This window comes from Echiichthys vipera, assembly GCF_963691815.1.
Source record: "Echiichthys vipera genome assembly, chromosome: 4".
Taxonomy (NCBI): domain Eukaryota; kingdom Metazoa; phylum Chordata; class Actinopteri; order Perciformes; family Trachinidae; genus Echiichthys; species Echiichthys vipera.
Genome location: NC_139829.1, coordinates 18490229 through 18514323, shown reverse-complemented (window position 1 = coordinate 18514323; position 24095 = coordinate 18490229). Strand labels below are relative to the sequence as shown.

General features: G+C 39.0%; 1 protein-coding gene across 2 annotated transcripts; it reads right to left on the bottom strand.

The window, feature by feature from the left end:
• Positions 1-319: 319 nt before the first annotated feature.
• egflam (EGF-like, fibronectin type III and laminin G domains) lies at positions 320-23774 on the bottom strand (the record flags this gene model as incomplete). 2 transcript variants are annotated; one of them, XM_083912616.1, is made up of 26 exons in its annotated part: positions 320-471; positions 569-672; positions 1781-1864; positions 2201-2344; positions 2718-2796; positions 3022-3045; positions 3600-3780; positions 4035-4151; positions 4802-4913; positions 5020-5263; positions 5688-5813; positions 6381-6570; positions 6837-6981; positions 7317-7417; positions 7505-7605; positions 7725-7912; positions 8399-8646; positions 8732-8844; positions 9229-9294; positions 12162-12328; positions 15333-15468; positions 15563-15680; positions 15953-15979; positions 17044-17130; positions 18512-18621; positions 23669-23774. In XM_083912616.1, the coding sequence occupies 26 exons, from the start codon at positions 23772-23774 to the stop codon at positions 320-322; spliced, it is 3270 nt and encodes a 1089-aa protein (XP_083768742.1). The 2 variants fall into 2 exon arrangements, with proteins under 2 accessions (XP_083768742.1, XP_083768743.1); XM_083912617.1 differs by lacking the exon at positions 9229-9294.
• Between the last annotated feature and the right edge of the window lie 321 nt (positions 23775-24095).

Here is a 24095-nt window from a genome sequence, read left to right as displayed (position 1 = left end):
CTTGTACTTTGTAATATCCTCTGGTCGTTTTTGATGACGAAACTGTTTTTTTTTTCAGAGCAATTCATCAACAGGTTGTTAATGTTAAAATAAAATGTACAACATGACAGTTTAGAGTTTTGCACAGGAGCCACTTTAATCTTCTTGTGACTTAAAATAACACTGTTTTTAGTCTTCTTCCACTTTGAGTTTATACCATGTCAGCCCTGAATTGGTAGTCCAAAATGTAATTGTTTTAGTCAGTTTTCAGCTGGTTGAGGTGTTTATTCCAGTTGAAAATGTTGCTGGAAAACAGACCTTCATGTATTGAAGGCATTTTCTAGTTGGAGCAGGTGTTGATGTTCTTGCCGTCAGCAGCATCCTCTACCAGTGCTAAGTGATAATCAGTAGAGAGTGTGAAGTGTGACACGCAGCCCACCAGGCCTCCAATGTACTGTCTGTTTGTGTGAAGAGCTATCTCTTTCATGCCACCTTCAGGGAGAGAACAAAGAAAGACATAAAAAAGAGTGTTTAATCTACAGTACACATATAGCACTTTATGAAATTATGAGTTGTGAGCACCACCCACCAACATATAAAGGTCCGTTGATATTGAGTTGTCTCATCTTTCCAGGTGACCTGCCTGTTTTTGCTCCATAGTCATCCACTGTCAACTTCCCTGATTGGCCATCCCTGAAGAGAATGGTGAACTTATTAGTTGACGCAGGGGGGCTAAGAAGCTCAATTTGAAGTCCTTTAAAGGCTGACCTTGGGTTTCCATTTCCGACATGGATTAAAAATTAACATTTTTCCAAATGCCCTTTAAAGGAAATGACCTCCGGTTACCAAATGACCGGACAAATTCTCATTTTCTTGTCTTTTTAAGCCCACCCCACCCCCGTTCCAAAAAGCTCAGACCGCTCTTGCGAGAATGCACCTTTATGAAAGTAGCACTCAGGCCATGATGAGAGATACAAAGATAGGGGGTTGGGGGGTTGGGGTGGTATAATTTGAATGAGCCTGCATGTGAAATAGACAAGTTCAAGGAAGCCAGTTTGAAATGGCTTGTTGAATCCCCTGTTTTCTGATCCAAGCAGCCCACAAAAAAACTGACTCCAGATACCCAAATGTATGTGCATGAGCACTGTTTTTCCTCATATGTCCCCTTTGAAGCTGCACTAATCCATATTTGTATAAGGGCTGTACTAGTGCTTGAGTCCGGTCTCTTGTCTTGTTGGACTCCGCTATTGATAAGTGGTCAAGTAGTTCCTGGCTTCTGATTCAGGATGAGTTGTAAAGAACCTAAATTGTATGCAGTGATAAGCTGAATGTTAGAAGTTTGAATAAGCTTGGTTATAGATCCAGCCTAACTAGATTTGCTCTGAGCTCACTCTTGATTTGGTCTCGACTGCTTTTGGACTTGGTCTTGACTCTGACTCAAGTTTCTCTTGACTACAGCCCTGATTTTTACATTAACAAAGGATTGAATGATTGAAGGAATGATGTGTTAAATAGGGAGTTGCTCATAGGGACAGAAACACAGGCAATCATCACCAAACTGCCATTTCCCTCAGCATTTCCCTTAGCATCTTTTAGCTTATTGCTTTGCTTTTATGGCCTGCATCTTTTTTAAACTTTATAAGGAGATAATATTTCAGCTTATTTACCTGAGTTGATAAAGACAACAATCGGTTAAGCTTTAATGTCTGAGTTGTGAACATAGCCACAGATGTTGGGATCACCTCAGTGGACATTTATTTTACAGTATATTTTTTAACAAAGTGAAAGTTTTAGAGCTTACCTCACAGCTTTGACTCTGTGCCACTTTCCATCGGTAAAGGTCCCGTTGACAGAAATGTTAGCTGCACCACTGCCCAGGTTATAACTACAATGATATGGAAACACATACAAGGTGTTAGAAAGTTACAAACGGTGCAGTGGCTTCACATTTGTATCGTACTGCCCAGATAAATCCTGGTTCTTTTCTAGGTCATGGTCCTGCCTCAGACTTTAAGTCTTTTTTTAGCTCTTCCTTGACTGGGTGCTTAGCTCTCCCTGCCCTTTGGGGGATCAGCGTCCTTTGCCATCATCATCATCATCATCATCCTCTCGTTAGACGAAACTTCCTTCTCGTGCTGAAATCTGCTCTTTTCTCCTTAGCCCGTGTTTTGTCAAAAAGACAAAAAGACAGGGAAATGCAGCCATGTGGCCATACAAATACCTGAAGATAAGTGCCCCATCTTGAAGCCCCATAGACAAGAAGTCACTGTTGGGTCTCATTGGACTGTCTCCTCGCCATAGCAACAGGCCATCCTTGGCTGTGCTCTTAAAACGCATGAAAAGGTTGGTCCTGGAACCAGACACCCTGAAAATAATTTTAATGATTGAAATATGATTAAAACAACTCAAGTCAAGCCAAGCTGATTTAAGTAGCAGATTTCATACAACAGGTGTAAACTCAATGCGCTTTAAAATAAAATAAAACAGAAAGCATACAGACAATATTACAATGAAAAGTGAATACATTAGGAAGTTTTTTTAAAAGGAATAATAATAAAACTGATTCTAAAATAAAAAATTTTACCTGCAAACCACACAATTACTCAAAGCGAAAGAGATTGAATTGGTTAAAAAAAACACAACAACAACAAAAACACAAAACATAAAAATTAGGGAGAATTGTAGCTGAACATCAAAAACCCTTTTGCAGCTGCATTTCACAACATTTCTCTACAAACCTCTTCAGGATATCTGTGTTGTCATATGTCAGGTAACTTCGGCCAATGAACTGCGGGATCTCAATGGCTTCAGTCACAGCTGGGCAGAGAAAACATTGTATTTACATCATATCGTCACAAGGTGGCAGCATCCGCATGTATCTACAGAATCAGGCTAAGCCAAAAGAATACAAACGATTCTATAAGGAGAAATGTATGAGGGTGAAAGAGGTATATATATTTTAAAAGGTAATGTTAGATTACGATTAGTATGATGTGCAGGTTATTAATTTCTGCTTTTTGAATTCATAGAAGAAAAACTTACTGTTCAAACAGTAATTCCCACACTCTGCTCAGTGAAAGCATTAAAACAGAGAATAGACAGGCTTAAGGGATTAGTTTGTCCAATATATCATTTTATGACATTACATGATTACAGAAAACACATTTAATCCCTGAAAAAGAGAAAAGACCATGCTACATGGTTAGAGCCATATATTATACACAAACAAAAAAGATTGTCATCATTAATTACTTTACAATTTCTTTAAAACAATAAAAGTTATTTACATCTTACAGTGTATTCTTCTTCACTAAACAAACCATTGAGTCTCAAAAGATATATTTGGATTTATTTTTGTGAGCCACACATTACTTTCAGTGATATGTATCATCTGATAACTTTCTTTCAGTGCAGCGAGTGTCTCATCAACCTTTGGGATGTGTTGCTAATTATTTGAACCCTACCACAAAACCAAACACTGAAATTTCACCTATTTTATAACTGTACTACTGTAGTCCCAGTATGTGTATGTTTATAATTATTACTGGCCCCAAACATATGTTACTGTTCTAAAACATTAGTCAGTTCTGTAAAAAGATAGAAATGCTTTAACAACGGACCTTTCTGACAGTGCCTCCCATCGTACCCTAGGGGGCAGTCACACTCATAACCGTCCCACTTTGGCCTGCAGGTCCCTCCATTGGCACAGGGACTTTCCACACATGGGTGTGCTGAATTTGCTACATTAACTCCACCAGCGGTGCCAGTTGTTATGGGGACAGTGCGGTCGTTGAGTATCAGCTGAGGAGGTGAAAAGAAAAAAGAAAAAGACAGAGACGAGGAGGAAGATGAGACGAGAGGGTATAAAAAATCAACTAGGCACTTGTCTTGATATATGCATCATACAGAACCAAGTGTTGTGACTTAAATATAATTGTGTTATCTTTTACTTATTACCAGTGTGATTATTTAAAATGAATGACAAAATAATTGGATTGCCAAATAAATAGCAACATGTTTAAATACAGGTGTTACAGGTGTCGATATGGTAATACCTTCTGAATAATTCCAGTGAAGGGCTTTATCACAGCTGCTGTCCTCTTGGTTTTATCGTATTGTGGTACTCCACCAATATAAAGAGGTGAACTGCAGTTGATCTGAGTGAAAGCTCCCTGAATAGTAAAACAAACAGTAAGATATAAGTTAATTATGGCAGCTATTCCTGAATGAATCAATTTATGGAATATAAATGTGTATGTTCATCATGATTAACGTATTTTCCCTTATGAAATAATTGGTGAAATTAAACTCAAAGGTCAATTATGTCTTTGTGAAGGAGATGATTTTATCATGCGGAAATTTAGCGTCAATCAATCAACTACATTTAAAGTGCAGAATCGCCATGTAGCATGGTCCTAATACACTTTTCAATACAAAAGGAAACATACAGCAACCAAATTAAATAATAAGAAAAAATAGAAAGGAAACAACACCATTAAAACAGCAATGTTAAAATGATGTTAAGAAGGAATGCTTAATTTCATTGTTGGTGGTAAGTAAAGTGTAATGCATTATCATGTCAAGTCAAGTCAAGTTTGTTGTTATAGCACATATTTTACGACAGGCGTAGACTCAATGTGCGTCCTGCATTTAAAAGAAAAGTATAGTATTAAAGAATACTGTGAGTCCTGACTACAGCTGATTGTACAGCTTTTAAATTGCTAGGCCACAGCCTGGGTCATTATTAACTTCCTCACCATTGAAGTTATTCACAAACACTGCAACAGGAAATATAGCTTTACGCAAAACTGAAACAAAATACCTCAGCGATTCCTTCCATTGGCCTCTGGCTGTCCACCTGAAGAATTCCACTCTTTGCTGTGCGAGACACCCTCAGCTCATGCCATGTGTCCAGACTGATCTGCTCTTCACTCCTGCAGCACAGATCATCACATACAATAAAGGCCTTCTAGTTAGAAAATACAATAGTAATGAGAAAGTGACGGATAAAGAGAATAGAATGAGAGTGCAATAAAATACCTTATTGTAGCTCCACCAGAGCCGCAGTCAAATCGGAACTCTACATATCCGCTCACCAAATTGATAGCGAGGAAGTCTCCGCTGCCTGCATCATCACTGTACAGCAGCGTCCCATCGGGCATCGACGGTTGAAACGTCAGCTCAAACTCCATGAAGGACAGATAACTCTGAGAGGACTGAGGCCAAGGGATGACAGCATATGAAAACACTGTCTCATTGAAGAGAGGTGAGGAGAGTGAGAAAGCTGGACAGTTGGAAAGTATACATGAAAAGAAAAAAGCAGGGATGAAAGATAGAAGAACGATTTGGACCATGGGGGAAGAAGAGGTGTGAGCATTAAGATGATTAAGGGTGAAGAGAAGGAAGATTGAGAACAGAAGAAAATGGAGTGAAAAGACACGGGAGGGAGGAGAAAGAGAAAGTGGAAAATTATATTGTGCTGCTTGCATGCAACCAGTGTCTCTGACTCAGACACAATAAGCATCATCTTCATCAATTTTCCTACACATTTTACTCAACTGGTCAGCAATTACCTTAAATGTGTGACATATATGACAGCCATCAAGTAACTATTAAGAGGTTTTACTTTCTGCATTTACAGCGGTATCAAATGTGTAATCCTCTTAACAAGACAAGTGTGCACAAAGGAAGAGAGAGTAATGACTTACTCTCCTCACAAAGTGCTCCCCTGAAGCCGAGCGGGCACAGGCAGATGTAGCCATCAGCACGGTTTGCAAAGCAGACTCCACCATTGGCACAGCTGACCATTTCACATACGTTGGCGCTGCACTCACCTGGTGGCAAGAAGATATAAGGTAATTACGGCAGGTTCAGCACATGTACCTGTACAGATAACTGAAAATAACATGGATACACAGAAACAAATTGCCTCATTTCAATGTTACATTCTGACTCAATTAAAAAAAATGATTAGGTGCACCGTGCAGCACAATTTGTAACACATGTCTTCTTCCTTCTTCAGTTACAATATAGTGAAATTTAATTATTTAAAGACTATAAGAATCAATCTGATTGATTGATAAGAATCAATCAACAGATTGACAGAAATATAGTTGGCATCTATTTTGATAATAACTTTCGATACAAAAAAGAAAATGCTGATTTCAGCCTCTCAGATTTCCTGCTTATCTCTTTTTAATATCATACTAAACTGAATATCTCTGGGTTTCTGGGTGGCAAAACAAGACATTTAGAGAAATCACCTCAGACTTTGAGAAACTGGGATGGACATGTTCTGCTATTTTTTTTTTATTTCATAGACCAAACATTAATCAGTGAATGTCGAAAATAATCACAAACTGCTGGGTACAAACTCACACACACACTGTATGTTATCTCACCTATATCAGCTCCACTCAGAGCTCTACCCAGAGGCCAGGGTCTGATGTCTGTTGCCTTGTTGTTGATGGTCAGACTCTGAATGCAGCCAAGAAAGCCACGGTTTGTCCCTGTCGCCCTGACCAACCAATAAGCATTCGGGGATCCGCCCACATACAGTGGGGAGCGGAAAGTAATCTTAGTGTATTGGCCCTGAAAGAGCAAAGAGAACAAAATGTACTCAGTCCTTTGTTACTGTAAAAACACTACCAGTACTACAAAAGACTAAGGCAACATTGTCAGCAATGACTCATACATAATTCATCCAAACAAAACTATTGACTGTTTATGCCCACGTAAATATCCATTTTGACAAGCCCAAATACCTTCATCTCATATATCCTAATGGTAACCAAAATGTTTAAAAACAATACATATACAAGCGCCTCTATCTTATCTCCTGAATGTGTTGCTGTTACCTGTGAGCGCCCAGATATGGGAGTGTCATTGTCCATACGCAGCCAGCCACTCATGCCATCTCTGAAGACGGTGACCGTGTGCCACTGACCGACAACAATACGACTCTCACTGACTATTTGAGCTGTTCCTGTACCACAGTTAAACCTGAGGGAACACAGATCAAATATCCAGGTGTTACATATGTCGACATGACATTCAGTATTGTCGCCCCTTAAATGTCTCCTTATATCACTTTTTATTTGGAAACAACTCTTTTCTACAGAATGACAAATCTATTCTCTATCTGCATGTTTTCATACCTCACTGAAGATATATTGTGCCTATACTAAGTGAAATATTTACAATCAAAGGCAAATACAGTTTTATAAATATAGATATATGACAGGTTACATTTTGATGTCTAGTTTCTGTATGCTGCTTTTATTCACAAGCCAAACCTTTGAGAATCAAAACCCATAATAAGTCTTTGTTCTCCTTACCTGTAGTGCAGCTTGCCCCGCACCAGAGCCAAAGAAGTAAAGTCTCCACGGCCGTGTTCATTCTCTCCACAGTATAGCAACAAGCCATCCTCAGAGTCTGCCTGTAGCACAGAGAAACTGTTTCAAAGCTCCTTTTCCCCTTTTTGCAAGACAAAAGTCACTGGGGGAAAAAAAACACGGCGCTTTACCTTAAACTCCAAAGTTATTTGAAAGGTCTGGTAAGAGTTCTTCAAAGGTTCAAAGGTCATGTGAGAGTAGCCAAAGAACCTGGGAAAGTTCACCGATACCACTGAGGAAGAACAAAAAATAAAGTTGTCATTCATTTATGTTTGTAGGTACAAGGTTGGAAGCGAGCTAACCCATCAACACACTATTACTAAAGCTTGTACCCTACTGCACTCCTCTCACCCTCAGAGCAAGTGTCTCCTCTTCGCCCGAGGTTACAGTGGCAGCGTGAGCCTCCACTGTCGTAATCGCTGAGACAGAAGCTGTCGGGGGGGCACACAGTATCATCACAGGTCAGGTCGTACACACGAGGTATTTCTCCTTTCCAGGGGGACATGGTTGGGGTGGTAGTGGTAGTGGGCAAAGTGATGCTAAGGTTGATTAGAAGAGGAAGAAAGATGAGGGAGGTTAGTGTTGTTTACAGTGCATATAGTGCAGCCTGGTATCCTGATTCCACATAAATTACACGTCAATTGTTTAAGTTATTTTGTCATTTTAGGCCGCTCAGGATTTGCTGCAGTTACTGACATTCCATGCTCCAGTTTCCATCTTTCATGATGAGCATGAAAAAAATAATTGTAAGTGGCATTTATGAGAAGGCAGAAAGCCGGGAGAGAAAATAACCTAGAAACAAAAAAGTAAGAGAAACCGCAATAAGACTCATGATGTTGATGAGATAACATAAACCTACAATACTTGATTGTTTTCTCTCCATACAGAGACATCTGTGAATGCTCAACTTTTGCCTTTAAAAGAGAGTGCCATTACCTCCTCCACTTTCTGATAAACAACAGTCATATCTTATAACATCCTATATAGATATCAAGGTTAATTAAGGGTTTTTAGGTACATCTTACCTGGTAGTGGTCAGTGGGGCAGCAGTTGTGGTGTCAATAGTGGTTCTGGGCTCTGAGGTGAACGAAAAAATCAGATCTGTGAAATCTGGGAAGGTGGATGAGGTGGTGGAGGAAGCTGGAGAGGCGGTAATGTTGGGAGGAGCAATGGTGTTCATACGGTAAACAACGTTCCGACCAGATGCCGGATCGGGGCGTGAACGGAGCTGGGACTTCCTGTTATCCTGACTGATACCCGGGAATGGCTTCAACTAGGCAGAGGAAGATGATTTACAAGATTAAATAAGCCAAAAATGTTTAAGTATTACTGTCCGCCTGTGGTATGTAATAACCCACCTCTTCAATAAAGATGTCATAATCAGAGTCATCAATGTCAAAGCTGTCTTCATCTTTGATCCTCGAGTCTGTGATGTAAAGGCCGTAATCACCACTGCCCACATCGGATGCACCTGTTTAGAATAGATAAATGATAGATGATGTTTATAATATGCTTTTAAAGGTTCAACTCTATAATGACAGTTGATAAAACATAAAATATTTGATGACTGCACGTTAAATGGTCAACCAAAGTTGGTCAAATGATGAAACACAAGACAGCCGTAAGTAAATAGGCTAAATTCTGGTCACAAAATGATGATGGGAATGAAAATGAGCCATACAACAAACAACAATGGTGTCCAATTGCATGGATGAAGAGATTGGAGAATGATGCCTGGGTCATCTATGGTTACAGTATGTGTTTTCAGTTGATGAATGAACACAGCAGGGGGAAGTAACAACATGTCACTGATGAAATTAAACAGTAGGAACAACTTCCGGCCCAGTGGGTCTACCTGTAAGCCTGTACCCAGGCTGCTGCACCACGTACTGAAACGTGTCTCCTCGATACACAATGGCAGCTCATAATGTACAAAGATAAAGCCAGACAGTGAATTCTGTGAGCATAGCATGAAACCAAGCAAAACCTATTTGTTCTAGTAAACCTACATTTTTACAATCTAAATAGGTTTTGGTTGACAAAAGACATCTTAATTTGTTAGTTCTTCATTCAAATGTACATTCAGAAAGGCCATTTAGGCCTTGCATTAATGTGTGTTATATATACAGTATTTGCTTTATGTTGAACATATATATAATATAATATGTAGAATTTACTCTGTTGCCTGTTGTACATGTAAAAGTATAGTGATAAAGAATTATGAGTATTAGGATGCTTGAAAATTTGTCTCTACAAAAAAGTACAAAAAGATGGAAAAACAACAGCTTCCATATTCAGTGTGACCTCCCCTGTCGTCCACTCTACCTTGAGAAAGCTTAATCTTAGCTTACATAATAACATCCCCTCCCTCTGTCCCTCCTGTCTCCTCCCCCTCCCCATCTACAGATACAAATACAGCAAGTTTACTAGGCAAGTTAGGGAATTTACATATATTTTGTAGTTGTAGATTGATATTAGATAACAAACAGCAAACTGTTTCAAAATATATCATAGAAACTTGGCTATTAAGCCTGAATGGATGTCACAATTTACAAGTGTTGATTAGCACAGACTAATAGAGTTAAATCCTGAGTGCTGAGTGCTGACATACAGGGAGGGAGGTGGGGAGCAGCCCAAAAAAAAGCCCCCGGCAAACTAATCTTCTGCTTTTCAACAATCCCCCTCAGTCCATACCACCCTGTTTCCAACCGCTATAAACACACACACACACACACACACACACACACACACACACACACACACACACACACACACACACACAATCACAGAACTGAACTGTCACAGAGAGAGCAAGTATAAAAGTCAGTCAAGCCCACCCCCACTGTTCACTCAAGCAGCGGTGCATTGTATGTGTATGTGCGTGTGTGTGTGTGTGTGTGTGTGTGTGTGTGTATGTATGTGTGTGTGTGTGTGCGTGTGTGTGTGTGTGTGTCTGTGTGTGTGTGTGTGTGTGTGTGTCCATCCATCAGGGGTGTGGATGGGCAGAGAAGGGGTCTGGCATCCTGTACTTAATCCTGTCTGATGAGACTCGGACGTAACCCGCTTTTATCCCCTGCTAAGAAACCATGCTTCTCTATCTCTTGGTTTCTGTCCGTCTGGTTGCTCTCTGTATCTGTCTTACTGGCTCCTTTGATCAAATTTTGTGTAACTTTCATTGACATTATTCTTAAAAAGGTCTTTCTAATATTACCTATCTCTTCCTGCCTGTCTTTCTAGCTCAGTCTCTCAGTCTCTGAGCAGTCAAGAAGGACTTAGGGCATTTAATTCAATCGGAGAAGTTTACAACTGCTTGACAGCTAACATAGCGTGTGAAGCAGAAGCTGCCTGTCCACACGGCTCTCTAGAGTTGTGGTCTGTAGGTCACAAAAACAAAAGTCTGGATAATGTGATTGTGTCTAAATGGCTGTTGGATTTGAATAGTCATATTACTAAAGCCTGATATACACAAGTGTCCACTCACACACGAGCATAACATTATGCCCACAAATCTGTAGGTAAATTATTTGAATGCCATGATCCTCGATCCATTAAGACATTGCTATAACTGCATGTGTGTGTATGCGTAGTACACACCTGTGTGTGTGTGTGTGTGTGTGTGTGTGTGTGTGTGTGTGTGTGTGTGTGTGTGTGTGTGTGTGTGTGTGTGTGTGTGTGTGTGTGTGTGTGTGTGTGTGTTTTAATATCAATCAGTCCGGACCATCCCCCACCACCAGCAGAAGCCAACCACATTAAAAATAATAAAGTAAATGACTCTGATGCTCTACATCTCCATCATCCAAGGCTCTGCTGACACACTGCCAGGTGCTGTCCTACATTCGGAGAGGCAAGCTGCGTTTCTGTGTCAAAATGAATATAATAAATTACGTTTACTTCCTAATGATGATCTGAGGATGTTTTCTTTGCCCAAAGACCAACAAAACACAGAAAATAAGGAAAATTTAAAGGTCCTGTATTATGCTTATTTTCAGCTCCATACTTGTATTTAGGGTTTCTACTAGAACATGTTTACATGCTTTCATTTTCAAAAAACTTTATTTTTATCATACTGTCTGTCTGTATATACTTGTATTCACCCTCTGTCTGAGACACTGTGATCATCAGTCAGATCACTCACTCCGATTGGTCAGCATTTTCAGGTGTTCCACATCTGTGCTCTCGGTGTCTCTGTACAGTCAATGCAGCCGAGGAATGACTGTGACAGCACTGTAGCCACACTTTCTATCTATCTATAATAGAGTTGTGACATCACAACTGTAGGAAGTCCTGTGGCCTGTTTAAAGGCACAGTTTCTGAATATGGCTGTGTGCAGTTCTCTGTGGAATGAGCGTTTTGATATTTTTACAGTATTTGTATAGCACTTTATAATCTCTATAATCCAAAAAGACAATGGAAATCTCGCTTTTTACAATATGGGACATTTAAAAAAACTGGCAAAACATGCTCTATAAACGATGCCCGTATATAATTAAAAATAAGTGATAGTAACTTTCAAACACGATAGCATTGTTGCTTCACAGTGCTGGAAGAAAACTGTGACTGTCTCCGCAGTAATGCTGGGATTTATACAGTTTGGTTGAACATGAAAAATGTTTTTAAGTGAGTATAGGTTTGTTGATGCAAAAAGTAAGCAGCCTGTTTTGTTCTGTGTGACTGTATTGTTGAAACTAAACTGACTTTGTTTTGAAATGTGGTTAAAACCAGACTAATGAGGGAGCAGAGACTATGATTTCTTGGCAGGTTTGCTCAGAGATCAGCATTTAGTCTTACCGAGAGTGCGCACAGGGCTGTTGATGCTGCTGGGTGGGCTAACTCCATGCACGTTGGCTGCCCTGACAACAAACTGGTACTCGGTTTCCGGGAATAACCCCTTCAAAACCATGGAGTTAGTCTCAATGGGCTCACGGATGTATGTCCACTCCGTGTCCATTTCTGGCCTGTGAAGGGCAAGACACACAAAATATCTTAATTAGTTTTTGTTTTCTGATAATGTAATTACAAACAATATTTTTCTACGTGTGACATTTCACAAAACTTTCACAAAAGTTGTCTTTAGAGGATTTCTATTTTACCAAAAATCTTAATTTCAAGACATCTTCAAAGTAATTGTTTTTAGGGATGAAGGTTGATTTGTTGTTTTTTTGAGGGATATTTAAAAATTCTGATGTGATCTTTCACTTCATAGTTTTCCTCCTGCTGTTGTGTGTCCATGAAATGTCTGTTTGCAAACAGTACAATTACTAGAGACCAAAGCTCTGTGTAATTCAAAGTCATAAAAATGCAGAATAACTTTTCAAACAAAACAAAACAAACCATGCGATTAATTGAGATGTTTTTTTTATGTTACTATTTTTGTGGTCCTTTAAGTCTAACAGCATTATATTCTCCTTTAATCAGAGCTTTGTTTTGAAAAGTAGAGCAAAAAAACAAAATGATGAACTCCTGAACTTGATATTTTTCTGCCTATCATCTCCAGATTCCATCCCCAGCTATCTGTGTGCTGATTCTGGGCGCCTGGAGCCACAGCTATCTGTTGAATAGAGTCATCTTCTCCACCAATCAATGTCACTCTTCAGCAAGGCCCCTTTTGATGTAAAGGGAGAAATGTTTGCCTCTGAGATGGCCCTTTTGTGTGGAATATGCCCCTGCATGCTAAAACAGACACTGATTCATGTCTACTCTGTCACAGCAAATGACAGTTTCTCTGCCTCTGTCTCTTTCTCTGTGTCCTCTTTGCTCAGTCTAAGGGTGTTAACTCTGCATCACAAAGGGAAAACTATTGTGTTGTTGACACTTGTTTCCTTTTATATCTTTGCAACTTTTTCCCCCTTTTGTCATTTTTCTTTTTTTGATATTTCTTATGGGGGCATTTTAAAATTCTATCTGCCTTTTTTATGTGTCTGGCAAATTATCAGAGGACCCTAGGCAAATAATTTTTGACTTCCGTAACAATATAGCCCGAGGACTTGTCTAGACCTGGGAGGTCCTTCATGTGAATGTATGTGTGTGTGTGTGTGTGTGTGTGTGTGTGTGTGTGTGTGTGTGTGTGTGTGTGTGTGTGTGTGTGTGTGTGTGTGTGTGTGTGTGTGTGTGTGTGTGTGTGTGTGTGTGTGTGTGTGTGTGTGTGTGTGTGTGTGTGTGTCGCTGGAGAAAACTAGACAGAGAATGAAATTCTTTCTTTCTCATTTCCCAAAAGATTCTCATGCCAAAACACAAATGGTTACATTAAGCAGAGCAGCAAAGGCCTGAAATTCACTGTAAAAGAAAGCAGCGGTCTCCTTTGTTAAAGTCCTGCACTTGTTTGACCCATCCATCCACCTTGACCTCCTCCCTTTATAGCTTGTTATCATTATTTTCCCTACATGGACTTTCTCACTCTTTATACCACGTCATCTCATTGGGCTGAGGTCCAGCAGTTGAAAGCCAGATGCATCTCATGCAGACATCTCATACCTGTACGTCGGCCCTGAAGGCCACTGACCAAGCTGGCATATTTGATTAGTTGCGAGTGAGAACAGGTTGGTGTTTTTGAAACTTTGTACCAGGCTAGCTGTTTTGTCCTGCTTCCAGTCTTTAGGCTAAGCTAAACTGACCAGTTGTTTCTCATCTAACTCTCTGCAAGAAAATTAATCCAATGTATTTCCCAAAATCACAAACTATTGCTTTATGACACCATTATTTAAATAGCACTATTATATCTGAAACTTATGAAACTCTTGTGCAACATTTCACAAAATGTACTTTGTATCTTTGCAAACACTGGTATGTTGAGTGTAAGTGATTAACACACGAACAAAAAACATTTGTAACAATGATCCCATCCAGTCGTCTGTATGGTTTTAGAAGATACATGGGAGCATTGGGCCTCCTCCACCAACCGCTTTAAGAAGAAATGTCTTCTTAATTTTCACAAAGAGTCTGAGGTTCACCAATATGCTCTAATTTGGTATTTGTTCTTAGGTAAGAATAAAATGTACACACTCTATGATGGTTATTGCTTCAGATGTATAATATTAAATTATTTAAATTGCAATACTAGTTTTAGCATTCATAATATGTTTTAATATTCATTTTCATTATTTTAAGCAAATATGGCTTTTGTTTTTTGTTTTGTCTTTTAGGAGTAGAATGGCACAACTGAAGAGTGACAGGAAAAAAGGGGGGAGAGAGAAGACGAGCTGAGGCAGAAGAAACAATACATCCAGCGTTCCCTTCCTGCAGAAGTACATGCATTTCCAAACTGTTTAAGTTGGATTTGTTTTTTACATTTGGAGTCCGCTGCTCCACTCTCATTTGGAGGCTCTCATTTGGGCATTCTTGACTTGATTCTCTCAACTTATCTTTTCCGTTTCTGTGAACGACTGTTCGCACACAGCCAAGCAGTCTCATGCCCTTCTATGGGGATCGGCATTAAACTTACCTACGCTAATTAGGATATTCTAGAACGCACTTTCAATTTAAGCATAGTACGAAGAATTCGGCGATTTAAGAACACGTCATGAATCTGACAATTTCTAAGGAACAAATTTTAAGAAAAAACTAAGACGATATGAGACCTAATATTCTGATCAAAATTATGCTCTTCCTCGTTTTTTGTACGAAAACATATAGCTTAAAAATTAATAGAATTAACAGGAAGATAAAACAAGTCAGTCTTTTCCCTTTCCTCTCAAAGCCAGTGATACAACGAGGCTATTCACTTAGGCTTGTTCTGTCAATCGATTATTTGGCCACTTCAGGCTGCTCTTTACTTTACGAGTCTATATGGGCTGTGTTGATGGTGTCTGTGTGTGTGACCTGTGTGTAATTGAGAGCATGTGCAAATGCTTTTAGGCTACCTGTAAATGTGTCTGAGTATTGGCAGCAACATTGGGCTATAGGTTGCACAGATGTTTTAAGAAACATAAAACTTTCTTTGAGGTTGATCACTCAGTTACTGACCTGATGTAAGCCACCAGGAAGTGAAGGACAGGTGCGCTTCCCTCACTCTCTCCTTGCTGCCATGACAACGCCAGCTCTGTGTCAGATACAGCCATGACAACAGGCTGAGTGGGGGGTGATGGGGGCATGCACATGTCTGATGGCACAGAAAGAAATTGGCATCGGTGGAATATAACAATACTGCAATAGAAATAATAGAACTACCTGTAAATGGACTCACATATTCTTACCATGTGAAGCAGTGCCAATGTCTCGGGGCATGCTGGGTCTACCCTCCCCTGCCCAACCATACGCTCCAACAGTAACTCTGTACTTAGTGTTCACCTTTAGGTTACCGATGTCCACATCCTGGAAGACAGCATATGGGGGAGTGGAGGTAGGGAAACAGATAGGTATGGAAAAATAAGAAAGAGCATCAGCAAGGATGGTTAAAGGGAGAGAAAAAAAAACAAAAAAGACAAAAGGCAATAAGAAAAATTATGAAAGATGGTGGGAGAAGAGAGGAAGAAGGTTAACTCACTAATAACAGTTTATTTGTGGAAAGTAAAAAAAAAAAAAGCATGATAAGAAAGTAGTGACATGAGCCAATTCAGTGAAAAAAAAGGCTTTATCATACTCACAAAACTTGCTTGTCCGTCAAACTGCCCCTTTTGAGAAAATAAAAACAGAGTTGAATGAATATTTGCGTGAAGCACCGCTTGGACATTACGCCTCATTAACCAGTCATTCCACTTCAATCCACTTACAGTTTTACGGATATTCTCCAATGTTTTCTTATTTGGGATTTGAGCACTCTTATGGACATTTGAGCGCTGACATGTTTCATTCTTCAATTATATAATAGTATAATATTATAGGATTATGTTTGGGCTTTTTTAGCCTTTATTTGACAGTACAGCTGAAGCAACAGGGAAAAGATGAGAGAGAGCAGACAACATGTAGCAAAGAGCTGCACTCAAACCCTTTAAGTTAAGAATATAACTTCAGCGTTCACTTCCTGCAGAAGTACCTTCAGTCTCGAAGTGTTTACATTTTTGGGGGGGTTTTAGGCTTTTCTAAGGGCAGCGATTATATCAATATCATGGCTGTAACCCTGTGTTTAATGTCATAAAGCTATGTCGGTAATTCCCTCAGGCAGAGTCTGCAGAAATCAGACTTATAGAAAGTGTTGATAAAGGGCTTAAAATGTCTGCAGGAGAGCACTTAGTACTTGATGATTTGACAGCAGGACCGCCCTCAACCCTTGTGGACTTAAAAGTGCTCGAGTTTGGGAGTGTGGTGACTGGGACTCAATCATTATTGTGTTTTTAATAGTTTTTGGACAACAATGGAACATAGGGATAAAATTAATCGGACCTTGACTACACAGATTATATTTGTTAATAGAATCAATTCACTGTTAGTTTTGTTCTTTTCATGGGATTTGTTGACAAAAAGAATAAAGTTGAATATTGCCAGCCTGGTCTTCTAAATATTTTTGTTTTAAGTTATTTTTATAAGTAATTGTGCTTTTGAAACATGTTTTTGTCAGTGCACTGATAAGCAGCACTACTGTACAAATATTTTGTTGGCAACCACAAGTGCAATTTCCCACATTGTAAGATTTTAGGGACAGAGCAAAATAGGATGTTGATAATAATGGAAATAGTCGGAGCATGTTCAGTGCTTATTTCAAACATAAAGCAGCACAGTTAAAAGTCAGTGTACTCACAGTGGTCAGCATGTCCAAACTGAGAGGCACCTCCATCAGAGAAGCTGTATCCATTGGACGGCCATTCCTCATCTCTGTGTAGAATACCTGAAAAAAATAATTAATAAACACAGTCTGTTTTGCGTCTCTGATTGTTTTATTAAAAGTCAAAGTAATTTTGAAATGATTGGGTTTTACAGGCATTCATAAATCAAAAGGTTTGTTATGTTTGATTAAAGAACCATTTTTTTTAACCTTTGAGCTCTTCCATCATGTCATGGCTGTGACAATATAAACATTCACAATTAGGAGGAAATACTATGAGGAAATCAGATTATTTATGGACTTCCAAAATGACTGGCCAAATGAACCCACGTTTATCTCTGAGTTGAAGGGAAGCTAGGTAGCTGACTAATCCTCTTAGTGCAGACATATGGTCAAAAGCAGAGCACACACAAACACTCATACTGATCCACACTTTGTTAATGTTTGAGTCAAAACAAACATGGCAGAGGAAGGAACATAGGAAAGAGGGAAGGCAGGAAACCGGGGACTGGTTAAAAAAAAAATTAAAAAATTAAACATACGATGGGTACTCAAAAGTAATGACAGAATAAAGAGGAAAGCTTTTTGTTTTTTCAGTTCGACATTCAATTGACTTTGTGCAGCTATACACAGTATCAACTAAGTACAAACCTGCCTTAGTATATCATAAAATTGATGTCCATTATATTTCTATAAGCTACAGCAAACCCCACTTTAGTACTCAAAGCACAGAGTGGAGAAAAACATTGATTGACAAGACACTAAAATAAAGATTTGTGACCACATCTTTCAGAGCTATAAATTTGGCAGTGAAGGGGTTCGACTGAAACACCAGAAATTTCAAAATATCAATCTAGCCCTCAAGGCCATCTCGCTGGTCAATGGATTTGACAGGCACTTTAAAAGCAGGGAAAAGGTGGGGGCCAGCCAGGCCAACAGCTTGCAGAGAGAAATGTGAGAGGGGGGGTGTAATTTACGACAAATCTGAGAAGTTGCTTTTTCTTTACCAGGTTAAAAACCTTTCTATTAATTTTGAAAAAGAGTTCTTGAAAGGAAGAAGTAGGTGTTTGTTTTTTGCCTGCTTTTTGTAAAGCTAAATGTTTTCTTTTTCTCTTGGTTTTGAACTGATTTCTTTAAATTTGTGGGTGGTGGTACCCAGCAACAAAGCCATCACAGAGAAATGGCTCCTGGCAAAGTTTGATTTAAAGTGTATGAAGCATCTCACCTAAAGACTATCATGAACAATATGTAATATGAAAAATAAATTAACTTATAAGATGCAACACATTACAAATGTCACTGAAAGATCTTGTTGGTGACTGGTAACAGCTAAAAGGTTTTTTTTTAATCTCAAATCACAAATAAGATGCCACATGGGAATGAAAATAAGACATACTGCTACATCTTTGTTATCATTTAAGTGAGGGTCAAAGTCTGTGACTACCTTGTATCCAGTGATGGTGCTGACATGTCGCCGTGGCATCTTCCATCGTACACTAAAGGCGGTGCAGTTGACTGTCTCCAGCTGGATGTCCAATGGAGGACTCAGACGATCTGTTTTAACAAACAAACACAGAAAAATGATCAGCAATGGGAGCAGAAGATATACAAGAGGAGAAAGTGCAAGTGTCAGTGTGAATATAGGCAGCCATAAACTGATTGATTAGCTGCTGTATTATTGAACCAGAGAAGATTCATGTTTAATTTACATGGCAGCTTGTGACCAATATGTGCAATATTATGATATTCTTTAGCATCTCTGTATCAATCTTGAGATCAGCATAAAATATTAAACCTATTATACATATTATATTGTCATATTAAACCTTGCTTGCGGTTGTGTCCCCCAACACTACAGTTCCACTCATATCAATGTTTTAGCCCCTTTTGGCTCATTATTTTTGGTTTCCCCAACTTTATGGTGCATTCAAGTTGAACTGGGAACTCGTCATTTCTAAGTTCCGAGTCATAAATTTCAATTCCAACGTCCCCTGGAGTCCGAAAGTCAGGAGTACCTCATCAACACTGACCACGCAAAATAACGCAAAATAACGCAAAATAACGCAAAATAACGCATAATAATGCATAATACTGCATAATACTGCATAATACTGCAAAAATACTGCATAATACGTTGATATCAACTGGTATTGCTAACGGTGGCTAATCTGTCCCCCTAACCTGATAGTTTTCTGACGCTTTTACTTGAACGCGGTTAACTCCGGTGTGACGCCATTCCTAGTTCTAACTTCCGATGAAAATTTATAACAATCCAAATATGTGAGTGTTTACAGCTTGTTTCTGATGCATCCAAATGGGCAAAAAATGTGTGTATGCAGGTTTAATAACGATTAAATACATTTTAAACACACCTTTACAATCTCAGTCCTATACAACTTCATCCTAGTGAAGATTATTTTTTAGATAAAGTATAAAAATTGAAAACTAATTTAGTTGTTTTCAAATTAGGTAAAGAAGACAATTGTCTGCCAATAATCCACAAATGTTTCGTCAATAGTTCCACTGGGTCAAACAAAAGCCAATATGTTGCAATATCTTTCCAAATAGCCAATGATAAAAAAGGACCATTTTAAATAACCCGTAGTTCGATGAGCTGGCATCTAATATCAATTGACTCTGACTGCTTCTGTGACACTCAAGAGACTGTGATTGCACCTCCAGTATCCAACTGCGGCCAGAAAAGCCACTTTAGATAAAAAAAAAAAAGAGAATAAGCTATAGAGGTATAGATCATCAACACAACCGATGACCTGATGTATATTCATTACATGGCTTTGATGGAGAGAAATGAGCAGACAAGGACCCTTATAGCCTCATAGTCATACACTTTATGTCATAACATTTACACAAAGTAGAGGATTGTTACATCCGGAACATGAGGAGGCTCCTTATAATGCTGGAAACAATATACAGTAAGCATTGTGTATTTTATATTACTTCCCTGGTATTCGCTTACATTGGGTTAAAACAAAGGTTAATATAGCATGGCAGACCTCTGTAAATTGAAATCTTATGTAGCGACAGCACTGCTCTTTTCCACTTTCTTTTATCTCTCATTTATTTCTAGTGACTCCCTTCTTCTACTTCCTATGCCGACCTCTCTCCTGTCCTCCTGAATCCTCTCGACAGCTCTTCTGCTTTTCTGAAACATTCTCCCTGCTCTTCCATTCAAGCAGGTAATTCAGTATGTCAGCTGAATTCCTGAAATCATCGATATCTTCCCAGGGGGGAGGCTCGGCGAACATACAAGTGAGCCGAACTCACAGAATTAGAGAAGATAGAGAGGGGACTTCTTCAATCATCATATTTATGTCCACCAACGTACACCAACTTACAGTGAGGCTTTGTGTGTAAAGGTAGGTCTGGGTATAAATCATAATGCTCTGGACTGGAATGGAAATAAGAATATGAATCCTGAAAATCTTGACATAAACCCCTAAAAGTGGTGGATTATATTCAGCAGGTAAGACAGGATTCTATATTGATTATGTGTCTCTACTGGTATCCTTGTAGAAACCAAAGGCAATACTTCACCCTTTATCACATGTTACCTTGAATTTTTGAAGAGAAATGTGTTTTTCTCGCATGCCTCCACGGTCAACAAATTTTCTCTGTTTTTGGATTATTATTCTTCACTGAGGAGGCACTTCAAATATTTTTTCAAGAATTCAAGGTAAATCAGGATGAGTAGTTGATATACATCTGATCTTTTTGAGGGGTAAAGTATTCTTTTAAGCAAAATTCATCTTTTGAGCAACACTGGCCTGAAGCAGGTTACTAGACAACTGTAATACAACATTATTTAAACCTTTTATTTAAAGAACTGAAAAAAGTATGAATTGTCTGCTAATATAATTATTGTGAAAATACAACCTTCCAAAGCCTTTCTCTTTTATTGGATACAATTGACTTGCCCCTGCTACTGAGGCTTCCGCATGTGCATATGTCCCTGAAACTCGACTGATTAATTTAGTTTTGGCCATTGCCCACCTGGCCCATACATAGCTGGGACAGGTGACACTAGATTTTCCAGGTCATGTCAGTCGCTAACTTCTTCATGTACACTAGAGACGACTGTACAGAAAAAGGCCACAAGAGGCTATAATGTCAGGAAACTGCACACTTTTAAGCTCTCTTAATAAAGAATAGAAAAAGCTGCAGCATCTCCTGCAGAACATATCGAGGAACACACATATGGTAAACCAAAGTACACTAAATGAATAACCTGCCATGATTGCCCACTTCCACAGTTCAGTGATGTTTCCCCTGAAACAAGTGTGATTCACCAGATGTGGACTGTTGGGATTGGCACCAACGCTGCATCCAGGGCTCAGCACTGTCTAAGATGATTGTCACATACGACAATACTAACAAACCATAGTGTTTTTCCCCTACACCAGAATGATAAGCAGTGCAGCCAGACTCTTTTTTTCCCCAGTGCTGACAGTGGAGATATGTTAATATATGACAATGCAAAACTACCTTTGTTTGTCTAAGTTTGAACATCATCCAGATAATAGCTTGACTAATACTGGATTTTTGAGGCTAATACTGACATTTGAGATTTTAAACATTCAATAAAAACATGTTCATATGTTCACAGTAGTTTTGCAACCAAGATCAACTCATCACTGCTCTCTGATGGACAAACTATGCAATAGAAAGACTCTTTCTACATTACCCCAAACATACAGTATTTTTGGCATTCCTCTATAGGGGTTTCTTATTACTTATTGTCTGTCACATGTATTGATACCCATGTATCTGCAAGAAGCTAATAACAGTCTAGATTTAGTAGAAACTGTTTCAAACATGTAAATATGCAGCCTTTTCTCATGGGGAGTAGACAAAAGCTTCCAAGCTGTTTCAGGAGCTAAGCTTTTAATTGATGTCAATGATTCAATGCTCTAGACATTTTTTATACCACCCTGATCAAAATTCAAAAAGGTGCTCTCATAACACTTGCTGACATCTTCTTTCAGAGCAAACCACCTGCTCTAGCGCTCTGATTCTATCTCTCCACTTTCAGAGTCAGTCATGTAGAAGTGCTGCTCTTTCCAGGTCTGAGTCATCCAAAAGTAGATGACCAAGATACTTGCTGGTATGCTGCTCTTCAGCATGGCACAGGAAATTATATGGAAACACTGAATCTGAAGGGATGAACTGTGAAATGTCATCTCCTGAAGAAATGAAAAAAAACAAAACAATTTCTAATATTTTCTTCTTCTTTTACCAAACAATATTGTTTGTACTGAGTGACGTGATAGGCAGGTTTTGAAATGCATGATTTTCATAACAACTTAATATGTTTATATCTAGCTGACATTACATTAAGTTTAATAAATAAAGCTGCTGAATGATTCTATAAATAATTCAATAGCTTATCAAACTGGGGAGAAAGCTGTCAAAATCCTGACAAAGTAAGACCACCTTGGGGAAAAACATCCTTCAATCTTAACTCTTTCCTCGTACCAGCTTTGTTGTGTAAAGGCTGATGTGATTCATCTGGACATTGAGCCCTGTTGACACCCCACCCCCCTCCCTAAGAATGAAGCCTGAAAGACCTTAAAACAAAGAAAACAAGTACAAATGTCACTGGAAGACATGAAGACGGAACTACAGCTATCCTCTGTATGACAGTCCCAACAGTGGAGAGCCTTCTGTACTGACAGACAGATGTAATAGTCAGCCTGCTATAGCCTGTGGGTCTGAAAAGAGTGAGTGAGAAATACGACAGACAGCCAGAGAGACTGACAGCGAAGGAAAAAGGAAGTGACTGAAAGAGGAAAAGAGGAGGAAACAGGAGGAAACTGGGATGGAAAGTGTTCAGGGTGACAGGATACCAGTGAAATGTAGAGACAGGGGGGGGGGGAGAGACACTGTGTAGATGATTAAATCAACATCCAGGGATATTTTGCCCAAAGGAGCACATTGGCAAGTTTGTTGTTGTCTCTGCTGTTGGTCTGAAGCTGCATCAATACGTATATTTCTGTTTTCCTTTCTTGGAGGAATATTTACATATTTTGCAAAATCCATACAATATGTGGATAGTTTTTATTCACAATGCCTAAAATTATCAGGCATGTACGTAGGTGTTAAAATTACATTTCTTGTGTACATTTTGTAGCTCGCTGATTAAGGTTGAAATGCAGTTTTGTTCTGCTGCTCAGTGGCTAAAACGCACCTTAAAGTGACAGGGGTCAAGACCATTTTCTAAGCATGCTGCTCTGTAGCTTTTGTTGTAGAATAATCACTTACTGTATGTGATCAGGGATGTAATGGAGATTACATGATGATTCAAAGATGTTTTTTCAAACAACCAAAGTATGGTGGTATGTACCATCCGTTATCTCCATAAGGACTTTAAAAGTTTAAATGGTCACTTGGATTATTGTGAGTTAATGCTAATATATTATGTTTCATGTTATTCAAATATGACAAAGATTAATGATACTAACGCACTCATGCTGCCCTCAAGGCTTCAATATAATGTATTATCATTAATGTAGGATAATTATAAGTAATACTCGGCTACATCTTGTGTGTCAAATCTGGTGTTAAAGTCAGTGGGTAAACTCACCAGATCTCCGAGCATTTGATCTTCGTGCACAAAGGCAAACGCTGGCTGTACATATTGCAAAGAGGAGTAAGTATAAAAGACTCCTTTCTTTACATGTAGATTCCATGTCTTCTTTTGGTCGAGAGTTTAACACGGTCAAACGAACATTTTATTACACATTTAAAGGCGCCTCTAACTATGAATGTCCTAATTACTTTGCTGATAAAAGTTTTCTCTGAAAAAAAAAAAAATCTTTTATCCAGATTTTGGCGCAAACGCTATCCGAAGACAGGCACAAACTGCCCGAGAGGAAAGGGCAGTTACGGTTTGACACTGATGAGATTACAGTCTCTGCAAAAGATCAGTGGGTTGGACACATTGACGGGCATACAGAGAGCCACTGTGCCCCAACAGACGCGCTGACCGACGATGGAGAGGGTTGTCCCGA